Source organism: Panthera pardus, unplaced genomic scaffold, assembly GCF_024362965.1.
Source record: "Panthera pardus isolate Hobbes unplaced genomic scaffold, ASM2436296v1 HiC_scaffold_24, whole genome shotgun sequence".
In the NCBI taxonomy this organism is placed as follows: Eukaryota; Metazoa; Chordata; class Mammalia; order Carnivora; family Felidae; genus Panthera; species Panthera pardus.
In genome coordinates, this window is record NW_026526810.1 from 59,846,875 (window position 1) to 59,872,031 (window position 25,157).

Here is a 25,157-nt window from a genome sequence, read left to right on the forward strand (position 1 = left end):
ATAGTCTCATGAGAAAAAGTCACACATGAAAAATTTTAAATTCAAGAGGTACATAGTGATGCAGTGCAGAAATATATCACAAGCCAGAAATATATCATAGTGTAGTCCCACAGGCAATAAAAAGGGCAATTCCTTTTAAGTTGAAGAGAAGAAAACTAGATGTTGGGGTTTATCACTTTATATTTCATTTTATAAGATTTAGTGTGTTTTTTTCCTTCAGCCAGTCAAGATCCTTTTGAATTTTTATTTTATTTTACTTACTGTATTACGTTTCAATCTTTATATCCATGCAAAGGATCGGATGAAATGGATGAAGCATTGATTGTCAGTCTACAGAGTTTGCTTTTTACTGAACAGGTAACAGTCAGCCCCCAAAAACTTTTAAGCAATTGGTCATATATTGTTAAGGAGAGTTAGTATGGTAATAATATGTAGGGTAGATTGGGAGTTATGAAAACTAAGCAGGAAGACAAGAGATGGTTGTAATTGTTGAAGTGTGAAGTGATCATGAAGGATATTAGACTGGAAGATAGTGTTCACTACCATTCCCCTAGTATATACCCTAGGATCTGGCACTTAGTAAGTACTGAGTGAATCTTTGTTGATTCAATAAATGAATTAATGTAAAAATTTTAAATGTAGGCTCTCTGGCAGGAAGAATGACAGAAGGAAAGGAAGGAGTCAAGTTCTTCAATATTTCAAGTTTTCATTGTGATTGAACCATTGCAGAAATAGGGAATTGAGCAGGGAGAGAAGGTTTTGAGAAAAAATCAAGAACATTGCTTTATTCATGTTAAATTTAGAACAACAAGGCTCCCAAGTAAAACAGTAAGAAGTTTGAGGGGTGCTTGGGTGGCTCAGTCAGGTAAGCGTCTGACTTTGGCTCAGGTCATGATCTCAAGGTTCGTGAGTCCAAGCGCCACATCAGGCTCTCTGCTGCCGCCACTTTAGCCCACCTCTGATCCTCTGTCTCCCTCTCACTCTGCCCCTCCCCCGCTTGTTCGTGTTCTCTCTCTCTCTCTCTTTCTACCTCCCTCCCTCCTTCCCTCCCTCCCTTTCAAAAATAAATAAACATTTAAAAAAAGAATTTTCACAGGGGCCTAATATATGGGAGAGAGATCAGTGACTAGGGTTTTTGCTTTGAGAGTCATTTGCATAGAAGTAATAGAATAGTGGTCATGATCCTCAAAAAGGGAGTGTATAGATAAAAGAGCAGAAGGCCCAAGGGAAGGGCAAATTAACCTAATAGAGAAAAAATAGCATATATTGAGAGTGCTTACTATGCACTTAAGAGCTCTTGTATGTATTATCTGTTTTAGCAGTGACAACACACTTATAATAGTAGTTATTACTAGGAAAATGGAAATTCAGAGAAGTTAAGCAATTCATCCTATGTTCTATGCCTAATAAGTGTTGGAGCCAGTATATGAACCTAGATCTGTCTATCCTTGATTTCCATCTTTGGTGAAACTATTCTCTGGTCATGAATTTTGCCTATCTTCTCCACTAAATTCTTTAACATATTTACAATAGTTATGTTATAGTCTTTGCCTACTGAGTCCAATATGTGGTTAATATTGGGTCTGTTTCCATTTTTGTTTGTTTGTTTTTCTATTGATTATAAGTCACAGTTTTCACTTTTTGACATCTCAAATTTTTTTTTTACGTATGTTGTGGTAGATACTGAATAAAAAAGAAGAGTAGAGACTAAAGTAATACCGTCCCTCCCCAAACCACACCTCTTCCTCTGTCTGACAGCTAGTCTGGGGTGTTTATTCTGTTTAATATCCAATTGAGCTGGGTCTGATCTGAGTTGCATTTTATTTCAGTTTACTACTTTTTTCAAATGCTTCAAGAGTAGGATCAGGGCTCTTCATTTATCAGGGCTTGTGGTCTATGCTCCCAGTGAGTCTAGATTTCTCTCTCTCTCTCTCCCCTTCCCTCCCTCCATTCCCCTCTCCTCCCTCCTTCTCTTCCTTCCTCACTTCTGTCCTCTCCCCTTGCTTTACTGTCCTGCCACCAGTGTTTCGTGCCTTTTCACAGGCTTAGTGCTCTGAGCCTCTCCTTGACTTCTTCCTGGCCTTCCAAGCCTTGGGAAAAAAATCTCTTAGTTTTCCTGCTCTATCCCCAGCCTTTGGTACAGTGAAAGCTCAATAGAAAAGACTTGATAAGTAGATGTTCCCAAAGGAATCTCTCTCTCTCTCTGTCTTCTGGCCCCAGCACATAGTCACTATGTGCAGTTGGTTAAAGCCTTTGGGAAAGAATTGGCAGGCTATACTGACTCCTGGGTCTCCCCAGGACTCTAATAAGCCATTGCAGAAGTCCGCAGATGGTCATGTGTTTGACTGTTTTCTACACACGCTGATCGAAGTCTCTCTGTGGAAGTATGCCGTTCTCCCATTAGGAAAGCGGCCATGCATCTTCACTCGCCTAGGAAAGGTCCACCCCAACCTGGAATTTAGTTCATCCAGACTTCTTTGCCTCCTTAGCTATCTCTATATAAAACAAAAAAACATGATTTTGTAACCTGTCTGACATATTTTTGCTGTTATGGTGAAAACAACTGTGTTTTCCACTTTTTACATACTAACTGAAATTGTTAAATATAGTTTAATCATTAATAAATATTAGCCCTTAGTGAAGAAATATGAAAAAAAATTTATTTTTTTATTTTTCAATATATTTTTCAATATTGTTGAAATATTGAAATTGAAAAATATTTTTCAATATTGCTATTTTATGTACTTAAATTACAGAAAAAATCATGATAATTTAGTGAGAAACTAAACTTTAAAAAAACTGCTAACTATTTAGCATTTTCAGTGACAGTAAGATTGATAGAAAAACTTATCAAAGAGAATTGCAAAACTGTATTTGGAATGATTAAGTGCTAGCATGCAATAATGGCAATTTTGAGTTGAAACCAGACATGGACTTGAGACATGTTAGAGACATATTGCAACTTTATTAAGCTGCAGTTTTCTGTGGACAGTATATTAGTAACACAGACTTAACAGGTTTTAGAAGAGTAAAGTGAATATTGTGTATCACAAACATGTCTCTGGAATGGGCACATCTGGATTCTCCACTTCCCTAAACTGACCCTTTCTATAACAGGCATACATCATGCTTTGGTGCTGCAAGGATATTGATTTCTAATAGAATGCTGTGTCTTCGCAGGAGATTCGTTACAGAGAGTGGTTGACTAGCATAGGCTTTGCTTCTTAAGAAAGTTCTCTCACAACGTCAAAGGGCCTTGGAGCTGGCTAAAAGTAAGCTGATACAGTTGGATTTTTCTCTGAGGACTCATGTCTATTAGAGCTTGAAACTAGTAGAGTTTAGAATGGCTGCAAAAGACATCCTAAGCATTCATATTCAAGACTACTTCTTAGTTCATCAGCTATAAAAACCAGTGAGCTCTTTATTCAGACTTCTTGACTTAGAATCTGTGTTCATGCTGATGAATCAATAATAGAAAGGGAGAAGAGATTGTGTACGTTTAGTAATAGAAGAAACATCACTGTTTCATTATCTTGTGGTGTTGAAATATAGGGTGTAAGATATTTGATAAGCTTCAAAACACCAGGGATATTGTCTTAATTTACTTTTGGATCTTCCTCATCTAGCATGACCTGCCTAATAATCATTTTTCAATAGATACTAGTTGAAGAAGTGATTACATGAATATTATGGAAATATTGTGTGTGAAATGAAAATATCACTGGATACATCCAAATTTTAGACTTCCTAGTACTGGCAGTCTTTTTATAATGATAATATGTTGGTTTCACATAGCAACTTACATTATTTTTACTAGAGACTAATAGAACTACTTCAGTAGGGTAACAGCAATGCCAACTTTAATTTAAAAATCCAGCTATTCTTTGCTGGTAGATTATAGAAAGTATGCAAAGCTTGGATAAAGCATTTTCCAATTAAAGGAAGCTAATAATTGGTAATGTATACTCTCACATAAAAAGACTGACCATAAAAGTGAGATTTGAAGGTTCACTTGGTGGAAAGGTGCTGGAATGAGAAGACCATTGAAAGGGAGATAAGCCAAAAAGAGGACAGGCCCTAGCTGGTAGAACGAGAAGACATTGCTGAAACCCATATCCCATTTTTGTTTCTACATTTTTATTGCAAAGCAGATATTAATTTAATTTGACTTAATATGGTAAAGTAAGCTGTTTTTGTTTTCTGCTCCCAAAAGGGCCACTGCCATAATTCTGCCTTGCTGATACTCTAGTTCATGATTCAACATGGTGAAAATTTCTGCTTTGCTCTTGTGAGCTCGTATAGCAAATGCCACCCAGTTTTCTTTCCCTCCCTTTCTTACTGTTTGGCTTTACGGTGTCATTCACATTACTGCTGATCCGTGGAGAGAACAGAATTCTCACAAACCCATGCCTTGAATCCCTAAGGGCACATAGTCAAGACTTGAAATGTAATGGATTCAGAATTATAGCACAACCACAAAAATAACCAAAGAAATAAATACATAACTATTCAGATAAAACTGAAGACTTAGGCCATAGTCCCAGCACTGGCAGTAACAGTGACATCAATGGAGTCACTCTTCCTTTGGGCAGTAAGGACTCTGGACTAGGGGAGGCTATAAGCAGGGAAAGCTATGAAATTCAGAACAAAGGGGATGGAATCACAGTCATAAAGCGTCTACACAAGAGCAGAAAGATTCTCTGACACAGCCAGTGAGCGTGTTCCCCAGCATCAATTCCAGTCATATATCAGCCCAATGGGAGATTAATTTACTGTTGATATCAGGATTATTTAAATAATACAGCTTATATTTAATGCAAATCACAGGTTGTTTATTTCTTTGCTTGCTTGTTTGATTTTTAATTTCAGAATTAATTAGACAACATGGTAAGCTATCTATCCCAACATTTCTTGGGAGTTAGACCTTCCTAAGGCTTGTCTACAGCTTTGGAATGTCACTAGTTCTTGGTACCCTTGGAACTTCACGAAAAACAGCCTCAAGCATAATAACCATGTCTGTGACTCCTTTCTGTTCACAGGCCACAGGAAAGGCCTTAGATTGCTTTCTCTGTGTCTCCGAAAAATGGCCTAAACATGACCTATTTTTCCCCATTCACATATAGGTCAAAGGACAAGAAGCAAGCACAGTTTGGCTGCGTATATTCTCATTTACTATCTAGTGACTCAGTACCTTTCCTCTTTAGCCTTCTTTGAATCTAAAGCTGGTGTCATTCCTGACATTTATAATGATCTCTAAGTTTTCTCATTATACATAAAATGTTGGTCCTTTACATCTTTTTACAAGGATTTGGGGATTACTAACATTCCTATGCTTTATGATAACATTTTTCAGATGGCTTTAAACATATGTTTTAAGTAGAAATATAAAGTTATTTTCCTGTAGCTTGTGATGTATTTTGGAATTAAAGTTTCTTACATGTATTTTTTTTTAGGGAAAAATGCTATTAAGTGACAATTTTTGCTATCTAATTTTAAGTTTTGTTGTTGTTTTTGTTGTTGTTGTTGTTGTTTTCCTCTTTTTAGCTTTCTAAGAAGTATGGAGTCCATGTTTGTGGAGAAGGCGGAGAGTATGAAACGTTCACTTTGGATTGCCCTCTATTTAAGAAGAAAATAATTGTGTAAGATACCATTTCAGCATTTTCTTCACTTTCCTTAAATTCAAGTGATGGAAGCAACTTAACATTAAGCTCGAGGCAACTTTTGTTGGGAGAAATAGAACATGTCCTCCAAGTTCACAAACACTCAATTTGTTTAATACCAGTGAAATCGTCTGAATACCTAAATCAATACCTGACAAGACGAGGCCTTCATAGAAGGCTATAAACTTTTTAGACATTGCACTTTCGTTTACTTGCTGATTATGCCCTGCAGTAAAACTGGTACCTACACACTGACACTTTTATCCTTTCATGAAGTGTGAATTGCCTGTATTATTTATCTTTCATTACAGCTACATTTGATAAACTGCCACATCAGTAGCCTGTGGGTTCCATTAACTCCATCCTCTTTTTCCTTTTTCTTGGCTTTTAGCAACTTGGAATAGTAATGCTAAACATTTCTCTTTCATTTTGGGGGGTTATTTTTACATATAAACTTTTTTTAAATGAATTCTATTTATGGTGAGCATAAGATTGTTAAAATTAGTTCAGTGAAAAACAAGAACTTTGTTTTTTTTGTTGTTGTTCAGTTTGTTACATTGTTATCCATACTCTAAATTATGTCACTCTTCTCCTATGCTAAAAGAACACTTTATCTGCTTTTCCTAAGCTCTCATTCTTGGAAAAGATTGGCAGAATTATGCTTGATTTCAGAAGCCTCATTTGATGAAAGATTAGAATCCTGTATTGAGGAACAGCTTCAACATGTTCACCACTAAGGGATGGGTTTTTTGGTACATATTAATAATGAGCGGAGGAGTGAGCTAAGAAAATTAAGACAACTCTAGGTGAATTTTCTAAACAGATACGTTTATCTAGTGAAACATGGCCAGGACACTTTCATTATCATATATATAATAATCATCCACTCTTCTTTCATGTTCTTCTAACTCTTTTCCTTTAATAACCATCAACAGAATAATTTATTTGGCAAACATTTATCAAGTACCTATTATGTCTAGAGCATTCTACTGCACATCATTGTTGTTCAGAGATGGCGGGGCACCTGGGTTGCTCAGCAGGTTAAGTGTCCAACTCTTGATTTGGCACAGGTCATGATCTCACTGTCATAAGATGGAGTCTGATGTCGGGCTCCACACCAGGTGTGGAGCCTGCTTAGGATTCTCTCTCCTCTCTCTGCCCCTCCCCTGCTCATGCTTTGCTCTCCCTCTCTCTCTCTCTCTCTTTCAAAATAAGTCAATAAACACTAAAATAAAAGATAGGTCCTGCCTTTGAAGATTAGCTGGAGGATACATCTGTACACAATTAAGATACAAGATGATAAAGGATAAAAGTCATAAGTTCATAGGTAGGAGATATTTCTTCATTTGGGTATGATTCCTGAATGAAGTGTACATTAGGTCTTACTCTATACTATCTGGTTTTTCAAGAAGAGTATTTGCATGCTAGGTTGAATTACAGTATAATGGGAAACTTGCAATATATTTGCTTATTAATATGGGTCGAACTAAATTAGTAAAAACAAAACAAAACAAAGCACAGTAAGAGAAAAATGCCAAAGAAGCAAACTTTTCCCGTTTACTTGACAACTTGAGGTCTTAGAAGTCTTTATGACCAACTTAGAATTCTAAGAGATGTACTGCTTTACACTACATAACCAGAAGGTCTGTTTATTATAGTGCTTTAGCCCTAAACACTGAATCTTTTGTAGACATCATTTGTAGGCACAGAAACCTGAGCCTGACCAACACAATAGCATGAGGGAAATTAGTCATGCTATCGTAGAGAGGGATGTCAGGGGAGGTATGGAACCCCCTAGTTTAAAAAAAAAAAAAAAAAAAAAAGAACCCTCTAGTGCCGAAATGAGCTGTTAAGTTCAATTGAATAATCGTTTATTGAGATGAATTGTGTGAGCAGAGCTCTGCAAGCTAATGCCCTGCCCTGTAGATGAGTTCTTCCTGCAACAGGAGAGGTGGGAAAATCACCCATACCAAAGTCCTAACATAACAGGTTAGACAAATTAAAGTTATTTGACTTAGAGATACAATTAAAAGTGTAGTTCTTGTAACGGTTTGTTAACAATTGACCATTAATAATACTGGATCTTGTAGGGGCACCTGGGTGGCTCAGTCAGTTAAGCATCCGACTTTGACTCAGGTAGTGATCTCATAGTTTGTGAGTTCGAGCCCCATGTCGGGCTCTGCTGACAGCTCAGAGCCCGGAGTCTGCTTCGGATTCTGTGTCTTATTCTCTCTCTGCACCTCCCCCACTTGTGCTCTGTCTCTCCCTGTCTCTCAAAAATAAATAAATAAATAAATAAATAAATAAATAAATAAATCTGGATCTTGTAACTTCGAATTCATTCCTTGGACAAATTTAACAATTTATCCTGTTCTATTTGATTTAATAGTGGCCTGCCACAGTTGGCATAAAACTAATTGATTATTAGGAAGCTCATTTCAAATGTCTAAATCAATTTATATATATATATTTTTTTTGATGAGAAGGAGAAGACCACCTCTAAGGGGAGAAAAAATAAACTTTTACTTGCAAAATGATTTGATTATTATTAGGGATTTTTTTTTTCAAAAACACAGATTGAATCCTTTTTGTATAATGAAGTAATTTAGAGAAATTGAGGTGGTTCTGGAAGTTTATTATAATATACATTTTGCCTCAATTAACATTTTTTAAATCTTACAGGAAAGTCATATAGCAGTCTTTGTCTGGAAGTAATTTTAAAACTTACTAGCTAGAACATTTCACAATTCACTTTTCATGTCAATTAGAATGTGATTACTCATTTCTAGATACAGATTTTTAGTTCAGAAAATAAAGGTGGGTGTTTTGTTTGTTTGTTTGTTTGTTTCTGGAAAGGCCTTGAGGAAAAGAATTATAGCCTAGCCTTTAACAAAGGAGGATAATTGCAAGACAATTGTAGATCCTCAAATAAAGAGCCTACTTATTACTTCTTACTTTGAAATATATATCTGTGTGTATCAGACATAAAAACTGAACTCTTAATGTTGTTTTAATGGAAGTGATTTTCTTCTGTCAACGAACATATTTTGTAAATGTCAGGATTTGATACAACTCCATCTTTCCATTTGAATTATTAGTATTGGTATTACTATACTGCTAATGTAAAGTTGCTACACATGGGATGGATGCATGCATGGATGGATGGATGGGTGAACAGATGGAAGGAAGAATGTGAAGGACAGAAGGAGGGAGAGAGGGAGAACTAAATTCCATGGTTAAAATACTTTGTACTCATTTTCCCCACCTACTCCTATTTTCTACCCACTCAAGGCATCATTCAGCACAGAGCATCATAATGTGACATTTAGCAGTAAGGATGAATCAAGCACTTATCTACCTTCTGACGTCTATCCTGTATAATCTGGGAATTTACTTAAATTTATGAACTGTTTTCCTTATATTTAAATTTTTAGACCTATTAAGTATTATCTTTATTATGCTAGAGATCCTATATGCTATTATTGGTGTATACACACACGTATACATACAGCATGCACATATGAAAAAGTATGTATTCATGTGAAGATAGGTAACTGAAAAATTAGTGTGGGTTTGTGAGAGCTCACTAGTGTGTGTGAAGATACTTAACAAAGTTTCACTATACAGTCATTTATTCAGCAAATGTCTGATAAATACCAAGCAATGTACTCTGTACTGAGCCAAGAGAGGTCGGGTGGGGGTAAGTCAGACAAAGGTGATCAAAATCTGTTCCCTCTCTACGAAGGAAGACAAGCATACAAACACGTAATTATAATGTAGTAGATGTGCAATGAAAAGTCTGTGAACACATTACTAAAGCACATAAAGGAGAAAACTAGGGAAGGCTTTGCAGAAATGATACTGGACATGTCTATGAGGATAAGTGTGAATCCACAGAGGGTCTGTTTACAGTTGTCTTTTTAGAAGAAGGGTAGGAACAAAGACCATGGCTGTGTCTCAAGAGATAATGTCAGGGTTTTTTGTTTTGAAGTGAGGGGATAGGGCCTGACCTCACACCTTGGGAGCCTGGCCTGACTCACCTATCCTTTTGAAGTTGTAAATAGGGGTAAGTCTAATGCCACAGTGAAAGGGAACATGGGCTAGCCCCCTTGGCTGCAGAGAAGCCCCACTTGTATAAGAGATAGTGCCCAGACTCTTTGTATTAATAGGGAAAGGACAGGAAAGTAGCCAACTGGAAAACATTTTTGCTGTGGCACAGTTGGTCTTAATTTCCTGGGTAACTCTGAGGATATTCCAAAAGGGTAAAGAAGAGAAATGGTAGCATTAAACACTGTTCATTTGAGATCTAGTCTCTTCCAGTTGGCTGGCTTATTGTATAAGTGAATGAATTGATGTTAGTCAATTAGAGATTATGGGTTTAATAGAATCCATAAAAATCATATTCTTCTTTATTTAGCGCTTAGAATATCTGTGTTTTCTCTGAATAACGATCTTTATTCAGAATGCAGTAATTACATTTATTAAATGAGCTATTTGCTGTCAACCTTCTGTCTCTTTTTAAAAAAATTTTTTTAATGTTTATTTACTTTTGAGAGACGCAGAGACAGAGCTTGAGCGGGGGAGGGGCAGAGAGAGAGGGAGACACAGAATTCGAAGGAGGCTCCAGGCTCTGAGCTGTCAGCACAGAGGCCGACGCGGGGCTCGAACCCATGAACCGTGAGATCATGACCTGAGCCAAAGTCGGACGCCCAACCGACTGAGCCACCCAGGTGCCCCTCAACCTTCTGTTTCTAGTGGAGAATACTGGCATGACAAGGGAGTTGCTGACACCCTTTCTGCTGACATAGCATTGGTTCTGGGTTAATTAGAGTTTTGGTGTACTCCATTGTCAAGAATATCAAGACCAAGCTGCCTAGATGAGGCATAATCAAGGCTCAGGGTCTGTATCCACGGCTGAGATCAGGAACAGGGAGATTGAAATTTAATGTAAGAGTGAGACTGTACATAGGAACTGGAATCGGAATCTGATTGCTGAGCCAAGATAGGATCAGAACAAGCAACTCTGGACTAAGTAGGAGAAATAGGATTAGGGCTAACAAGCCAGAGGGGCACGTGGGAGAAATCCTGAGGCCCTCTTTACTTTGTCTTGCTCCTCCTCCTCGTTACACCTGAGACATCTTTTGGTTGATGTAGCCTGTGAAGGCAGTTATACCTTTCTGTCAAGATCCTGACTCTTTAATAATTCTGTTTCTTTTATACTAGAAGTTGCTTTCCTTGTAATGTCACAGAAGCCTTTTTTAATGTTATTTTTCCTAAGCACTAACAAGAGGCATATTTGATATTAAAAGTTCATGAATGGTAGTTGACTTTTTTAATCATCAAACATTTTTTTTTTCTATCTCTGATCTTTCAAAGGGGAAAGTAAACAGATTTTGTCCATGAAAATTTAATATTTTGGAGCCAAGTATTTTGAGGTTCCTTTTATTGCCATTAAATAACTTTACATTACGAAAGTTGACTCAAAAATAACTTACATTAGTGGCAAAGTCAAATAAAGTAACAATTTATCTTGCTATCCTACAAAGGTTAAAATGCTAACAATGTAGTAATATAAACAATGGAACTAGCTCCCAAGGCATTAAAGAGATATGGGGGAATTTCTATTTTTAAAATTTCGGTTGAAATGCAAAACACTATTGCTTTCTTAATAAACAACAATAAAAAATAATTAGTTATTAGAACTTCACACATCTTAGTTATTCATATGTGCTTTACAGGGTATCTTTGATAAAAGTTGAGTTAATTTACATGTATCCATATGGTGCCAGCAAGCAGTTCATATCATTTTACCTGAATGTGGTAATTACTATGTCAGACAATCAATTTTAATAGCAACGATATTGCAGTGTGAAGAGTTCACCTAGAGCTTAAAACCATCACCAGCACTGCTTTTGTGAAGGATAATTGAGATTTTGTGTGAAACACTGAATGAATTACCTCTTGAAAATGAAAGGAATAATGAAGATAAAGCGCTATTGTTTAATGGTTAGCCCCTACCAAGCAAATTTGTGAAAATGAAATTGAATAGGAATTTTAAGTCTCAAAAGTGCTCAGAGAGCTTTGAGTGAACCTGAAAGTTGAACTGTGTGTCGTTATGAAGACAAAAAGCTTCGTTACTTTTTCCTGGAAATTTCATTTCCCCAAATCCTTTTCCCAATTAAAAATTGGACTATTAATATGTAGTTAATCACTACATATTGTTACCAGTGGAAATAAATACAAAAGGGGGATTTTTGGTCTCTTCTAGACACTAGCAGAGAACAATTTGCCATAATTTATGTAGTAAGTAAATGCATTATAAAATTTTTGTGTTTTAGGGATGCATCAGAAGTGGTCATACATTCAGCTGATGCATTTGCACCTGTTGCTTATCTACGCTTTTTGGAATTGCACTTGGAGGACAAGGCAAGTAAATCTAAGATTCAGACTCAACAGTGATTTCAATAGAAAGTTGAGATACATGCACTGGCTCTGTATATATAATTCTATAACAATAGCTAAAAGGGTTAAAAAAAAAAAGCATTGGGGTTTTTTTTCATATCCTTAGTGAAGAACTTTGCAAATGTTTTTAGTTGTGAGAACTCTATATGATGCAAAATAAATTACATTTCCGAAGAGTTTGTAATTCACTTCAAAAGGGACTCCTATATACATGAAGTAGTGAGAGGACAGGATATTATATAATCAAATATTAAATCATCTAGTAAAATAAAAATTAGTTTATTGTACATATGCCTGAGAGGAAAGGTTTGAGGAAGAATTGGAGCTTCATTACATGAAGTTTAAGATTGGAGGAAAAGGGGGTGCCCGGGTGGCTCAGTCGGTTAAGCGTCTGACTTCGGCTCAGGTCATGATCTCACAGTCAGTGAGTTCAAGCCCTGCGTCAGGCTGTGTGCTGACAACTCAGAGCCTGGAGCCTGTTTCAGATTCTGTCTCCCTCTCTCTCTGCCCCTCCCCCACTTGTGCTCCCTCGCTCTCTCGTTCTCTCTCTCAAAATAAATAAAACATTAAAAAAATTTTTTTAAAAAAGAGTGGAGGAAGAAAAGAAACAAGAGATTTTCCAAAACTATCCACGAGAACAGAAGTACAAGTGAAACATGGAAAGTGAGGCAGAAGTGTGATAAAGGGTTTTATTTTAAATACCTTGATTGTCAAGATACAGCAGAATGTCAATTTAAAGATGTATTTGGAATAGGTAAAGATCTGGTTTGCATCCTTTGACTAAAAGGTCCATTCCTTGAGAGGAGCTTGGTGACTCAGTTGGTTGAGCGTCCAACTTCAGCTCAGGTCATGATCTCGCGATTTGTGAGTTCGAGCCCCACGTCGGGCTCTGTGCTGACAGCTCAGAGCCTGGAACCTGCTTCATATTCTGTGTCCCCCTCTCTCTCCGCCCCACCCCTGTTTGTGCTCTGTCTCTCTCTGTCTTTCAAAAATGAGTAAACATAAAAACAAAATTTTTAAGGTCGATTCCTTGAGATGTAAAGGATCAGAAAAAGTTTTCTGCATGTTTCATGTTCTGTCACCAAGTCTTGAGGCACACCCAAGTTATATATATGACAGGGAATCTGAAGAATCAAAAGGGTTTAATGAGGATTGGCAAAGGAAGGAAAAGAATGGTAACTCCAGAAATCTTAGAATGAGTTTCCAAAGTGAGAAAATAATTAGTAGTGTCCAGAAAAATTAGGGTTGACAGGATTGAAAGTAAGTCACTGAATTAAGCTAGATGATTACTGGTGATCTTTTCCCCAAAAGCTGTTAATCCTCAAGAAAATGAAGTCGTACTATCCAAACCTCCTTCATATCCAATGAAAGGAACCTCTTACCTTCTAGTTCTCTGCTACTATTGCTGCCACGTGCAATGCACAGAAAATAAAAACCACCGAATTCTTGTTTAGACATCACTCATTGTATGTTCGGCTTTACCTAAATATCTCCTTATTCATTTGTTGTTTTAGTATTTCATTGGTTTTCACAGTCCATTTGCCCTCTTGAAAAAAAGAATGTGATTTCTTTAAGGTGGGATAAATATGAATAAATATGGTGAGTTTTCCTTCTTCTTTTTTTTAGGTGTCCCCATTGCCTGACAACTATAGAACATCTAATTATATACATAATTCTTAAAAAGCATTTTTGGACATTGCTTACTAAACTGCCATTTATGGAAAAAATTACGTAGTATTTTCTCAATTACTATATCCAGCTCTTTCTTTACATTTTTTTATTCTAATAGAAACATTGATTAGTTGGGGAAATGTGAAAGCCTTGTTCATTCTTATTGGCAATTTCTTCAGGATTCACTTTCTATGACTTTTGTTTCCATGTCCTGTCCATGACCTCTGTCTGATGTGTGCCCTTTTTCCCCTTTATTTCATCTTCAACTCTCATTTCTGTAACATTTCTTTGCTTTCATCACGCTGGTTTATTTTCCCCTTTCTCTCTTCCCTGCTCTCATCTCCTCCAATTATATAATGATGCAGAGCATTTGAAAATCAGGATGAAAAGGCAATCACTTTATTTAGCCAATCAAGTTTATTCTACTGGATGTCTCCAACATGATTTGTCATTTTTTGTTTTGATACAGTATTCATTTTATCAACATTATTGGACAATCAGGAAGAATATCATTAACTCTTACTGGTTATTTTGTAACATTAAAAAACACAATTTTTATATCCAAAAGGAAAAAGTCTCTTCAACAAATGGTGTTGGGAAAACTGGACAGCAACTTTCAAAGGAATTAAACTGGACCACTTTCTTACACCATACACGAAAATAAATTCAAAACAGATTAAAGACCTAAATGTGAGACCTGAAACCATAAAAATCCTAGACAAGAAAGCACAGGCAGTAACCTCTTTGACATCGGCTCTAGCAACTTCTTTCTAGATATATCTCCTGAGGCAAGGGAATCAAAAGCAAAAATAAACTACTGGACTTCATCAAAATAAAAAGCTTCTACACAGCAAAGGAAACAACGAACAAAACTAAAAGACAAACTACAGAATGGGAGAAGATATTTGCAGATGACGTATGTGATAAAAGGTTAGTATCCAAAATATATAAAGAACTTACAAAACTCAACACCCCGGAAATGAATAATCTAAGTAGAAAATGGGCTGAAGACATGAATAAACATTTTTTCCAAAGAAGACATACAGATAGCCAACAGACACATGAAAAAATGCTCAACATCACTCATCGTCAGGGAAATACAGATCAAAACCACAATGAGATACCACCTCATACTTATCAGAATGACTAAAATTAGCACAAGAAACATCAGGTGTTGGGAAGGATGCAGAGAAAGGGGAACCCGCTTAAACTGTTGATGGGAATGCAAACTGGCATGGCCACTCTGGAAAACACTATGGAGGTTCCTTAAAAACTTAAAGATAGCACCACCCTATGCCTCTACCCTATGATCCAGCTTGCACTACTAGGCATTTACCCAAAGAATACAAAAATACTAATTCAAAGGGATATATGCACCCTAGTGTTTATAGCAGCATTATCTATAATAGCCAAATTATGAACGTAATTTTTTGGTATTATCTTTGCTGACATTAGACGAGTTTACTTTGAACAGACTTAATTTTTTACAACAGTTTTTGGTTCACAGCAAAATTGAATATCTGGAACAGAGTTCCCACTCATGCGCAGCCTTTCCCACTATCAACATCAGAGTGGTACATTTGTTACAGTCAGTGTAACAATGTAACTCACACTGACACATCATTATCACCCAAAGTATATACTTTATATTATGGTTTACTCTTAATGATGTACATTCTATGGATTCGAACAAATGTATAGTGACATGTATCCACTATTATAGTATCATACAAAATAGTGTCACTGCCCCAGAAATCCTCAGTGCTCTGCCTGTTCATCCTTGCTTTCCCTTTAACCCCTGGTAACTACTAATCTTGTCACTGTCTCTATAGTTTTATCTTTTCCAGAATGTCACATAGTTGTAGTCATACAATATGTAGTCTTTTCAGTTTGGCTTTTTTCACCTAGGAATATGCATTTAAGCTTCCTCCATGTCTTTTCATTAGTTTTTAAGTGCTGAGTAACAGTCCGTTGTCTGGATGTACCACAGTTTACTTATCATTCAATTCACCTACCAAAGGACATCTTTGTTGCTTCTGAATTTTGGCAATTATGAGTAAATCTGCTGTAAATGTCTATGTGCCAGTTTTTGTTCTCAACTCCCTTGGGTAAATACCAAGGAGTGTGATTGCTGGATCATATGGTTAAGGCTGTGTTTAGTTTTTATAAGAAACTACCAAACTGTCATCGAGTGTGGCTACATGATTTTATATTCCCACCAGCAATGAATGAGAATTCTTGTTGCTCAGCATCCTCATCAGCATTTAGTGTTATCAATATTTTGGACTTTTGCCATTCTAATAGATGTGTGTTGTTATCACATTGTTTTAGTCACCAGCTTTACTCCTGAACTCACCCAAGTAGTAGAGAAGGGGATTCTAGAGGGAAAACGAAGTATGATTTCCAAAAGGAAGGTAAATAAATGCTAGAGGGCAAAAATATAGATACTTTCTCACATGTTTTATCAAAATCACATTGCTATTACAAATTCAGAGTAAATTAATTAAACCTCCACCCCAAATAATAGATCTAGAAGGTAGTACCTTGAATACCACTCTGAAAATCTATATCCGTTCCCTAAATTCTTTTAATTTCCATTCACTCTATAACATTTGCAATCTAGCTTGACCTCAGTTACTTTGATGAAGTGCTCTTGGTCTTTTCTCAATCTTCATAATCTTTAATTAATCCTGTTCCTTGATAATATTGGCCACCACCTCCTTGAAAAATTCCCCTCTAATGGTTACATGTCCCTGTACCATTCTGACTTGTACTCGCTCAAGATTTCTTCTGTTTCCTTCAGTAGTTTCTCTGTTTCTTACCTTCAACAAGTATATACTCCCCAGTTCCTTTTATGGCTACATTTTTTTAATTTTTTCATATTTTCTGTCTCTGGGATTTCATCTTCTCCCACAGTCTACTTTTCAGCTTTATGCAGATGATTCTCAAGTCACTCTTTTTCTGATCTTTCTGCTGATAACTACTCTTTCTCCTTAACTCTAGATCCTTATTTCTGACTGGCTGCTGGATGTGACTCTATTCAGTATTTGTCAAGTTCGTTGTGTACAAACCTTGAACTCATTGTCCTCTCCAAATGTACTTTCTCCTTATTTTTATTATTTAACACAACTGTTTCCCCCCTAATAACTCAGGAAAAGAATACTGGCATCATTTCTTACAGCTCTCTCTCTTTTAGCATGACATTAAGTTGGTTATCTAGTTCTTTACATGCTAGTCTAATTTATCTTTTACACCATTCCATCTCTATGCCCATCTCTCTAGTGAAAGTAGTATCTTGCCTAAACTCTTGGAGAACATAAAGCTTCCTTAAGTGGACTCCTTGCTTTCATTATCCCCAAATTCTGTCCCACTGCCATCTTGATTTTTTCTTCCTAGATTTTGTTTCTGTGCACAAAAATGTGTAATACAGCTACATTTTTTTCTAAGTAAAAAAGATATTTAGCCACGAATTGAAGACTGTCCAACATGTTAACCATAACGTCCTTTCTCAGTCTTGCTCTCGGGACCCCCCTACGTGTATCCTTTACTCCAGTAGTATGGAGTCATTAGATGGATACTCTCTTACTGTGCCTTATGCTTCCCTCCTCTCTTGCCTTTGCTTTTTCTATCTTATTTGTCTTCCTTTCTTCTTCACTTTCTTTAACTGTTTATATCCTACCCATGATATTCCTGGCAGATTGAGCTTGAGCTCAAACATTCATGGCCCCACCTGATGAACTGTCTGTCCTAACACTTCGTTTCTTCCTTTCTTGTGACAAATAATCAGCTATATCTTATAATGTTTAAGCACTTGTTATTAACACTAGGTCATAAATTTCTTGAGGACTATTCCCTTTTTATCTTTATACTCTCTGTAACAACTATTAGTTCTGGAATAAGATCTTTGAATTTATAATTGTTATTTTCTTCATTTTTTCTTCTTACAGAATTTTATAGACATGTGCTTCCTTTTCCTGTTGCATATCATTTAATGAAAGTCAATTTCTTGTTTATTTTTCTTTTATCTTGTTGTTAGAGAAAAAATGCTCCAAACAGACTAGAATATAAAAATACAACCTTTAGACAGATTGTCAGTGTAAAATTTAAATTATCACTAAGATTTTCACTTTACATATGATGACCCTTAAACTTCTCTATCAAATAATTAATCTATTTAAATTTTATCTTTAAGTTAAAATTGTGAAGTTATTTATGTGAATATAAAACTTATATCAACTAAACAGGGGATCTTGAACAAAATAACTGAATAATGGAAAGCTCCAGGTTAAAAAATGGGGAAATATATTAAAATTTCTTTGGGGCCCAGGCTTTATTGCTTATGGCAAACTTGATGCTAAAATGTACCATACATCACTACAGTGGCAGCCTTGAGAAAATGAAAAATACAAAGCTTTACATAAATCAGCCAAAAGATCATATTAAAATGCATAACCTTTAACAGAAGAATCAAGACTTTTACTTTTCACCATTACAAGCTTTTTCTTCCTTATATAGTTGTTTTAGATTTTCCAAACAGCTTTATGGGAAATAATATTTCAAATTAATTGTTGGCAAAGCCACTGCATATTTAAAGAAACAGGTTCACAGAAAGTTAGCCCCAGTTTTATTAATGGACTCTACTATTACTTAGTACTTAATTTTGATTTTTGAAATAATCTCATGGGACAATTATATATTTTACATAATTGTAAAGGCCCACATTCGTGGAAGTTATAACTTTTAAATATACCATAGTCTCATAGTCCATTCTTGGCTCTTTCACTTTATTTTGCTTTATTTCAAACTATCATCAAATATCTTGAAAAACTTTATAACATTAAGCTATCTCCTTTTATTTTTTGCTTCGATCTAACAAATACCTATGGACACCTACTCTGTTTAAAAAATCTCTTAGGCCCCTATGGAATTCACTATAAATAAGGACAGATTACAGAGTAATTTTAATTCTAACTTCAAAATGAAGTTATTCTGGGAATCATGATTACCGTGACAGATTTCTAGTCCATCTAGAGTGATGTGTAGGATTTGATCCTGTTTTTCTGAAAAATATTGGTGGAGGCAAGGAGCTTATGTATTTATTTATATTTGAATAAGGAGAATAGGGATGGGCATATAATAACCAGAGTGATGATATTGGTTTCTTTGGGGGAAAGGGGCATGAAGAGAGAAAATAGAAAAGCTTAATACTTACATATCTGTAATTGGTGACATCTTATAATGAGCATATACTTGTACATTTTAAGTATTTAATTAAGAAAATTAACTTCAAGGGGCAGGGTGGAGATGGTGTAGTGAGTTTTAGTGCTAAATAAATATTTAAATGTGATTCTGCAACATTATTTAGTAGTCTAAGTAGAAAGAGACATATTAGTGCCCTTTAAAACTTTCCATAGAACTCAAGTGAAAATGGTACCCACAATGTGGGTTGAAATCTAGTTGATCCTATGCTAAAGTCTACTTAGAGATTGCCGGGGAAAAGTATATGTATAAAAGAGACTGAAAGCATTCAGATGGAAGGCCTCTTGAGTTTGTTATGCATGAAAATTTGCTCTCACCACTCATAGCAACGTGTATAAACTGGAAGATCCTATCCATAGAGGTATGCTGCCACTGTTCTATGCCACCTCAAAAATATTTCCTTACAGAAGGGGCAAAAGAAGGAAGATAAATGATGATTTTTATTCACCAACATTTGGTTCAGTACAGCTTTCCTACCCCATCTTTCCTACCTCCGCATCTTTGTCCTCAAGCTAAAGAGGAGGAAAATGATTTGGTAAGGGGAAACAAGGCATTTCAGAAGCTTTAAAACCTAATTCTATAAACTTCAATGACATAACTTGAGATTCAGAGAGATTTTGGCTTTGGGTACCAGTAAGTCACTATTGCTACAAAAGGTCATTGGAGCAGAGTAATCAAGCATCAGATTCACTCAAATTTAGAGAACTACTTGACTCATTTCTGTCCCAAATGCATGAATTTCAATACTAGCAATAATATACCACTGTGTCGACAAGTCAAGAATCAAATTGGACAGCGGAAGAGTATTTTTCATTCCAAAATCCGTGGTGGACCTATCAGTTTGGGGGAAGGTAATATAAAATAACCAATCAATTTTCTTCTCTGCTTTTAAACTCTAGTTGACTATATATTATTTCCTAGTGTTTAGTTGTTATGCTCTCCTATGTGGCTTGTTGTTGTTGTTATTTTTAAAATAAAGTTTCTGATGTTTTTTATAAAGTTTCACTTTGTTGATTTCTTATAAAAGAGAAGTGGGGAAAGTATTAAAAGAAATAAAAGAAAAGTGGAATACTGTTCGTTTGTTTAACACATATTTGTTGAGTGTTTACATCTATATACCTAGCACTGTTCATATAGTAGGGATGCAATAGTGAACTGAACACCCAAAAATCATTTCTTTCCTGAAGCTTTTATCCTATGGATAGCCTATGGATCCTATGGAGTGAGACAAATAAATATATAAACTAAAGAAAATGGTGGGAAAGTTGCCTCACTGCCCAAAGAAATGGGGATTCAATTTTATGGAATAAGCATAGTCTGAGAATCCTGGGCTTCCATGGTGATAGATTTAAACCCAGATTCAGAGTAATAAGACCAGAAGTTTTGGTCATATGGCAGAGAGTGGTGGTGAGCTATGACTGTTTGGGTTAAGGTCGGGAAGGGGAGAGGGTCTTGTGAAACATCTATAGGTATAGCCAAAGAGTGATTCAGTGAATTGGAAAATAGGTGAAAAGAAAATATTAAGAATGAAGCATGTAGAAAAACAAAGATAGAAAGCACACATGAGAGGTTAGGAGAAGTAGAAACAACGAAGTGGTCTAGAATACATATAACTGGTGTCAGAAAGAAAGGAGAGGGATAATGGGAAAGATTCAATATTTCAAAAGATAATGACTGAGAACTTTCCAAAGTTGATGAAACACACCAAGGTACAGATTCAAGAGGTCTTAATGAAACCCAAGCTGAATAAAATAGAATTCTATAGGCATATGCTGATGAAATTGCTGAAAACAAATGCAAAGAAATTAAAAACAGTTAAAGTGTCTTCAAAACAGGCTACTCTCAGACTATTAGAATAAAATCTAGCTTTTAAACAGAAAAAAAGGAGAAACCCAAACAATGGAATCATATCTTTTGTAATACTAGATGAAAATAACTGTCATCCTAGAATTCTGTACCCAGCAAAAATATCCTTTAGACATAAAAGCAAGGGCACTTCCAGGATGACAGTAATGGCATTTGTCAAAATTCATTGATGGTACATTTATGGTTTGTCCACTTCACTGCAATTTGTTTCCTCAAGGAATAGGCAAATATAATTCCAGATAATAACATTCATGTTAAGGTCTTAACATCCTTTAGCATCCTTTGGTGTGAACCTGCTAATAATAAATTTTCTTAGTTTTTCTTTGAAATTTTCTTAACTTCACTTTTGTTTTATCCCAACATTTTATTAAAGAAAATTTTAAACATTCAGAAAAGTTGAAGGAATGATAAAGACCTTCCCGGATAAACAAAAGCTGAGGGAGTCCATCAACTGCTAAACATGCCTGTCTTACAAGTATTGCTAAAGTGAGTTCTTTATGTTGAAAAGGAAAAAGAAATAAAAGGACACTAGACAGTAACACTAAAGCATATGAAAATGTAGAGCTTTCTGGCAAAGGTGAATATACGTACAGAAACCTGTACTACTATGATGGTGTCATGTAAACTACTTTTAATTCTGATATAGAATTTTACAAATAAAAATTTAAAAATAAGAATACAAAATATATGAAGATGTAATTTGTGACATTGGTAATATAAAATGGAAGAGGAAGAATGTAAAGGAGTAGAGTTTTTTATATGACTGATATTATTAGTTTGAATAGATTATTATAACAGTAAGATATCTGTTTCCTGTAATTCCCATAGTAACCACAAAGAAAATACGTATGGAAAATGCAGAAAAGAAAGTAAGAAAGCAACCAAAGCATGCCACTACAAAACAAACAAATAAACAAACAAAAAACAAACCTGCGAAACACACCAAGGACAGCTGCAAGAGAGGAATGACAAAATAATTACAGGACATGAAGAAAACAATGAACAAAATGACAGTAGTAAATTCTACTCTATCAGTAATTACTTTAAATGTAAATAAGTTAAACTCCTTCAATCAAAGACAGAGTGGCTGAACGGATAAAAAAAATAAGCTATACTATATGCTATCTATAGGAGACACATTTTAGACATAAAGACATACAAAAACTGGACATGAAAGGATAGAAAAAGATATTCCATGAAAATGGTAATCAAAACAGAGAAAGAGTTGCCATACATATATCAGATAAATAGACTTCAAGTCAAAAATTGTCACAAGAGACAAGGACATTATGATAAAAAAAAAAAAAGTCAATTCGCAAGGAAGGTATAACAATAAATAAATATGCACCTAACAGCAGAGCACCCAAATATACAAAGCAAATATTGACACAATAATACTAAAGATTTTGATATTTCTTCTTCAATAATATATAGATCAACCAATTCAAAGATCAGTAAAGAAACAGAGGACTTGAACAATAGTATAAACTAATTGGACCTAATAGACATAAAAATAGCACTCCACCCAATAATAGCAGTATGTACATTCTTCTTAAGCACACAAGAAACGTTCTACAGGATAGATCACTTGTGAGGCCACAAAACAAATCTTAACAAGTTTAAGATTTAAATCCTATCAAGTATCTTTTCCAATTACAATGAAATGAAGCTAGAAGTCAATAGCAAAAGGAAAATGGAAAATTTACAAAGCTACTAAAATTTAAAAATACATTCTTGGGGTGCCTGGGTGGCTCAGTTGGTTAAGCAGCCGACTTTGGCTCGGGTCATGATCTCTCCATCCGTGGGTTCGAGCCCCATATCAGACTTGGTGCTGCCACCTCAGAGCCTGGAGCCTGCTTTGGATTCTGTGTGTCCCTCTCTCTGCCCTTTCCCTGCTCGTACTCTGTCTCTCTCTCTCTCTCTCAAAAATAAATAAACATTAAAAAAAAAAAAATACGTTCTTGAACAATCAATAGGTCAAAGAAAAAAGTTATAAGAAATTAGAAAATATCTTAAGGAAAAAAAATAATAACAGGGGCACCTGGGTGGCTAGTCTGTTGAGCATCCGACTCTTGATTTCAAGTCAGGTCATGATCCCAGGGTCATGGGATCAAGCCCACACTGAGCTCCATGCTGAGAGTGGAGCCTGCTTAAGATTCTCCCTCTGCCCCTCCCCACCACTCAGCACTATCTCTCTAAAAGAAAAAAAGAAAAAAAAATACCAAAACTTATAAGATACAGCAAAAGCAGCACCAAAAGGTAAATTTATAGCAGTGAACACATACATTAAAAACAAAAGCAAGGTGTGGGGGCAGGGCGGTGACTTCTGGGTGGCTCAGTCAGTTAAGCAACTAACTTTGGCTCAGGTCAGGATCTCACAGTTTGTGGGTTCAAGCCTTGCATCGGTTTCCACGCTGACAGTGCAGAGCCTGCTTGAGATTCTCTCTCTATCACACTCTCGCTGTCCCTCCCCACTTGTGCTTTCTCTCTCTCTCAAAATAAATAAAATTCTTAAAAATTAAAAAAAAAAAGCAAAGATCTCAGATCTACAATGTAACTTTACATTTCAGGGAACTAGAAAAAGAACACACTAAATAGAAAGCTAGCAGAGGAAAGGAAATAATAAAGATTAAAACAGGAATAAAAGAAAGAATAAACAATAGAAAAAAAATGAAACAGTTTTTTTTTAAATATCAACAAAATTGACAAACTTTAGCTAGACTAAGAAAAGTAGAAGACTCAACAAAAATAAAATACAATAGAGGAAACATTGCAATTGGTGTAACAGAAATAAACAGGATAAGAGACTACTACTATAACAATTATATGCCAACAAATTGGATAACCTACAAGAAATGGATAAAGCTCTAGAAATATACAACCTACCAAGACTAAATCATGAAGAATTTTAAATCTGAGAAGAACTGTTACTAGTAAGGAGATGAAATTAGTAATCAAAACTTCCCAACAAAGAAAAACCCAGAACCAGATGACTTCACTGAAAAATTCTGTGAAACTTTTAAAGAAGAATTAACAGGAATTCTTAAACTCTTCCAAGAAAGTGAAGAGGAGGGAATACTTTCAAACTCATTTTATGAAGTTGGTATTACCCTGATACCAAATCAGGCAAAGATAATACAAGAAAAGTACAGTCCAATATCCCTGATGAATGTTGACACAAAAATCCTCAACAAAATATAAGGAAACTAAACTCAACAATACATTAAAACTGTTATATACCAAGACCAAGTGAGATTTATTCATTTAATATGAAGACGGTTCAGGATATGAAAATCAAACAATATAATATATCACAGTAAAGGACAGTAACTACCTACCTTAATTGATAGAGCAAAAGCATTTGACACAATTCAACACACTTTCACGATGGAAACACTCAGCAAACTAAAATTATAAGGAAATTACCTCAACAGAATAAAAACCATAAATGAAAGTCCATAGCTATCGTTATTGTCAAAGGTAAAAAAACAAACTTTCCCTCTAAGATTAGGAAGAAGGCAAGGATTCCTTTCTCACCATTTCTATCCAACACAGTACTAAAAGCCCTAAACAGAACAATTAGATAAGAAAAAGAAATAAAAGGCATCCAAATCTAAAAGGAAGAAGTAAAATTTTCTCTGTTGGCAGATGCTATGTTCTTACATGTAGAAAACCTTAAGGAAGGATTTTGTTCAGAAAAAAATTGTTAGAGGCGTGCCTGGGTGGCTTAGTTGGTTAAGCATCTGACTTCAGCTCAGGTCATGATCTTACGGTTTATGAGTTCAAGGCCCACGTCGGGGCCTGTGCTGATGGCTCAGAGCCTGAAGCCTGCTTTGGATTCTGTGTCTCCCTCTCTCTTTGCCTCTCTCTCTCTTTTTCTCTCTCTCTCTGTATACCTCTCTCTCAAAAATAAACAAACATTCAAAAAATTGTTAGAACTTAATAAGTGAATTCGGCAAAGTTGCAAGATACAAAACTAGTTGCAACGCACAAAGCCAGTTGCATTTCTATACACTAAAAACAATCTGTAAAGGAAATTAAGAAAATAGTCCTGCTCATAATTGCCTCAAAAATAATAAAATTCTTAGGAATAAACTTAGCCAAGAAGATGAATAGCTTATACAGTAAAAACCACAACAAAAAAATGCTGAAAAAAATTAAAGAAGACAAATAAACAGTAAGACGTTCCATGTTTGTAGGTTGGAAGACTTAGTATTGTCAAATTATCCATACTACCCA

General features: G+C 35.5%; 1 protein-coding gene across 6 annotated transcripts in view; it reads left to right on the top strand.

Annotated features, from left to right (window-relative positions):
• Positions 1-25,157, top strand: part of DPH6 (diphthamine biosynthesis 6) — a 439,826-nt gene that overhangs the window by 158,205 nt on the left and 256,464 nt on the right. For 5 of the 6 annotated variants that reach the window (XR_008417119.1, XR_008417120.1, XR_008417121.1 and 2 more), the window contains exons 7-8: positions 5,545-5,639; positions 11,999-12,086. Coding sequence is in view for 1 of the 6 variants with exons in the window: in XM_019442636.2 (XP_019298181.1) it covers positions 5,545-5,639; positions 11,999-12,086; positions 13,749-13,802 (237 nt within the window). In the remaining 5 variants the exon portion in view is untranslated. Of the gene's footprint in view, positions 1-5,544; positions 5,640-11,998; positions 12,087-13,748; positions 20,052-25,157 lie in introns of those variants that run through there. The other variant, XM_019442636.2, reaches the window with a different exon arrangement.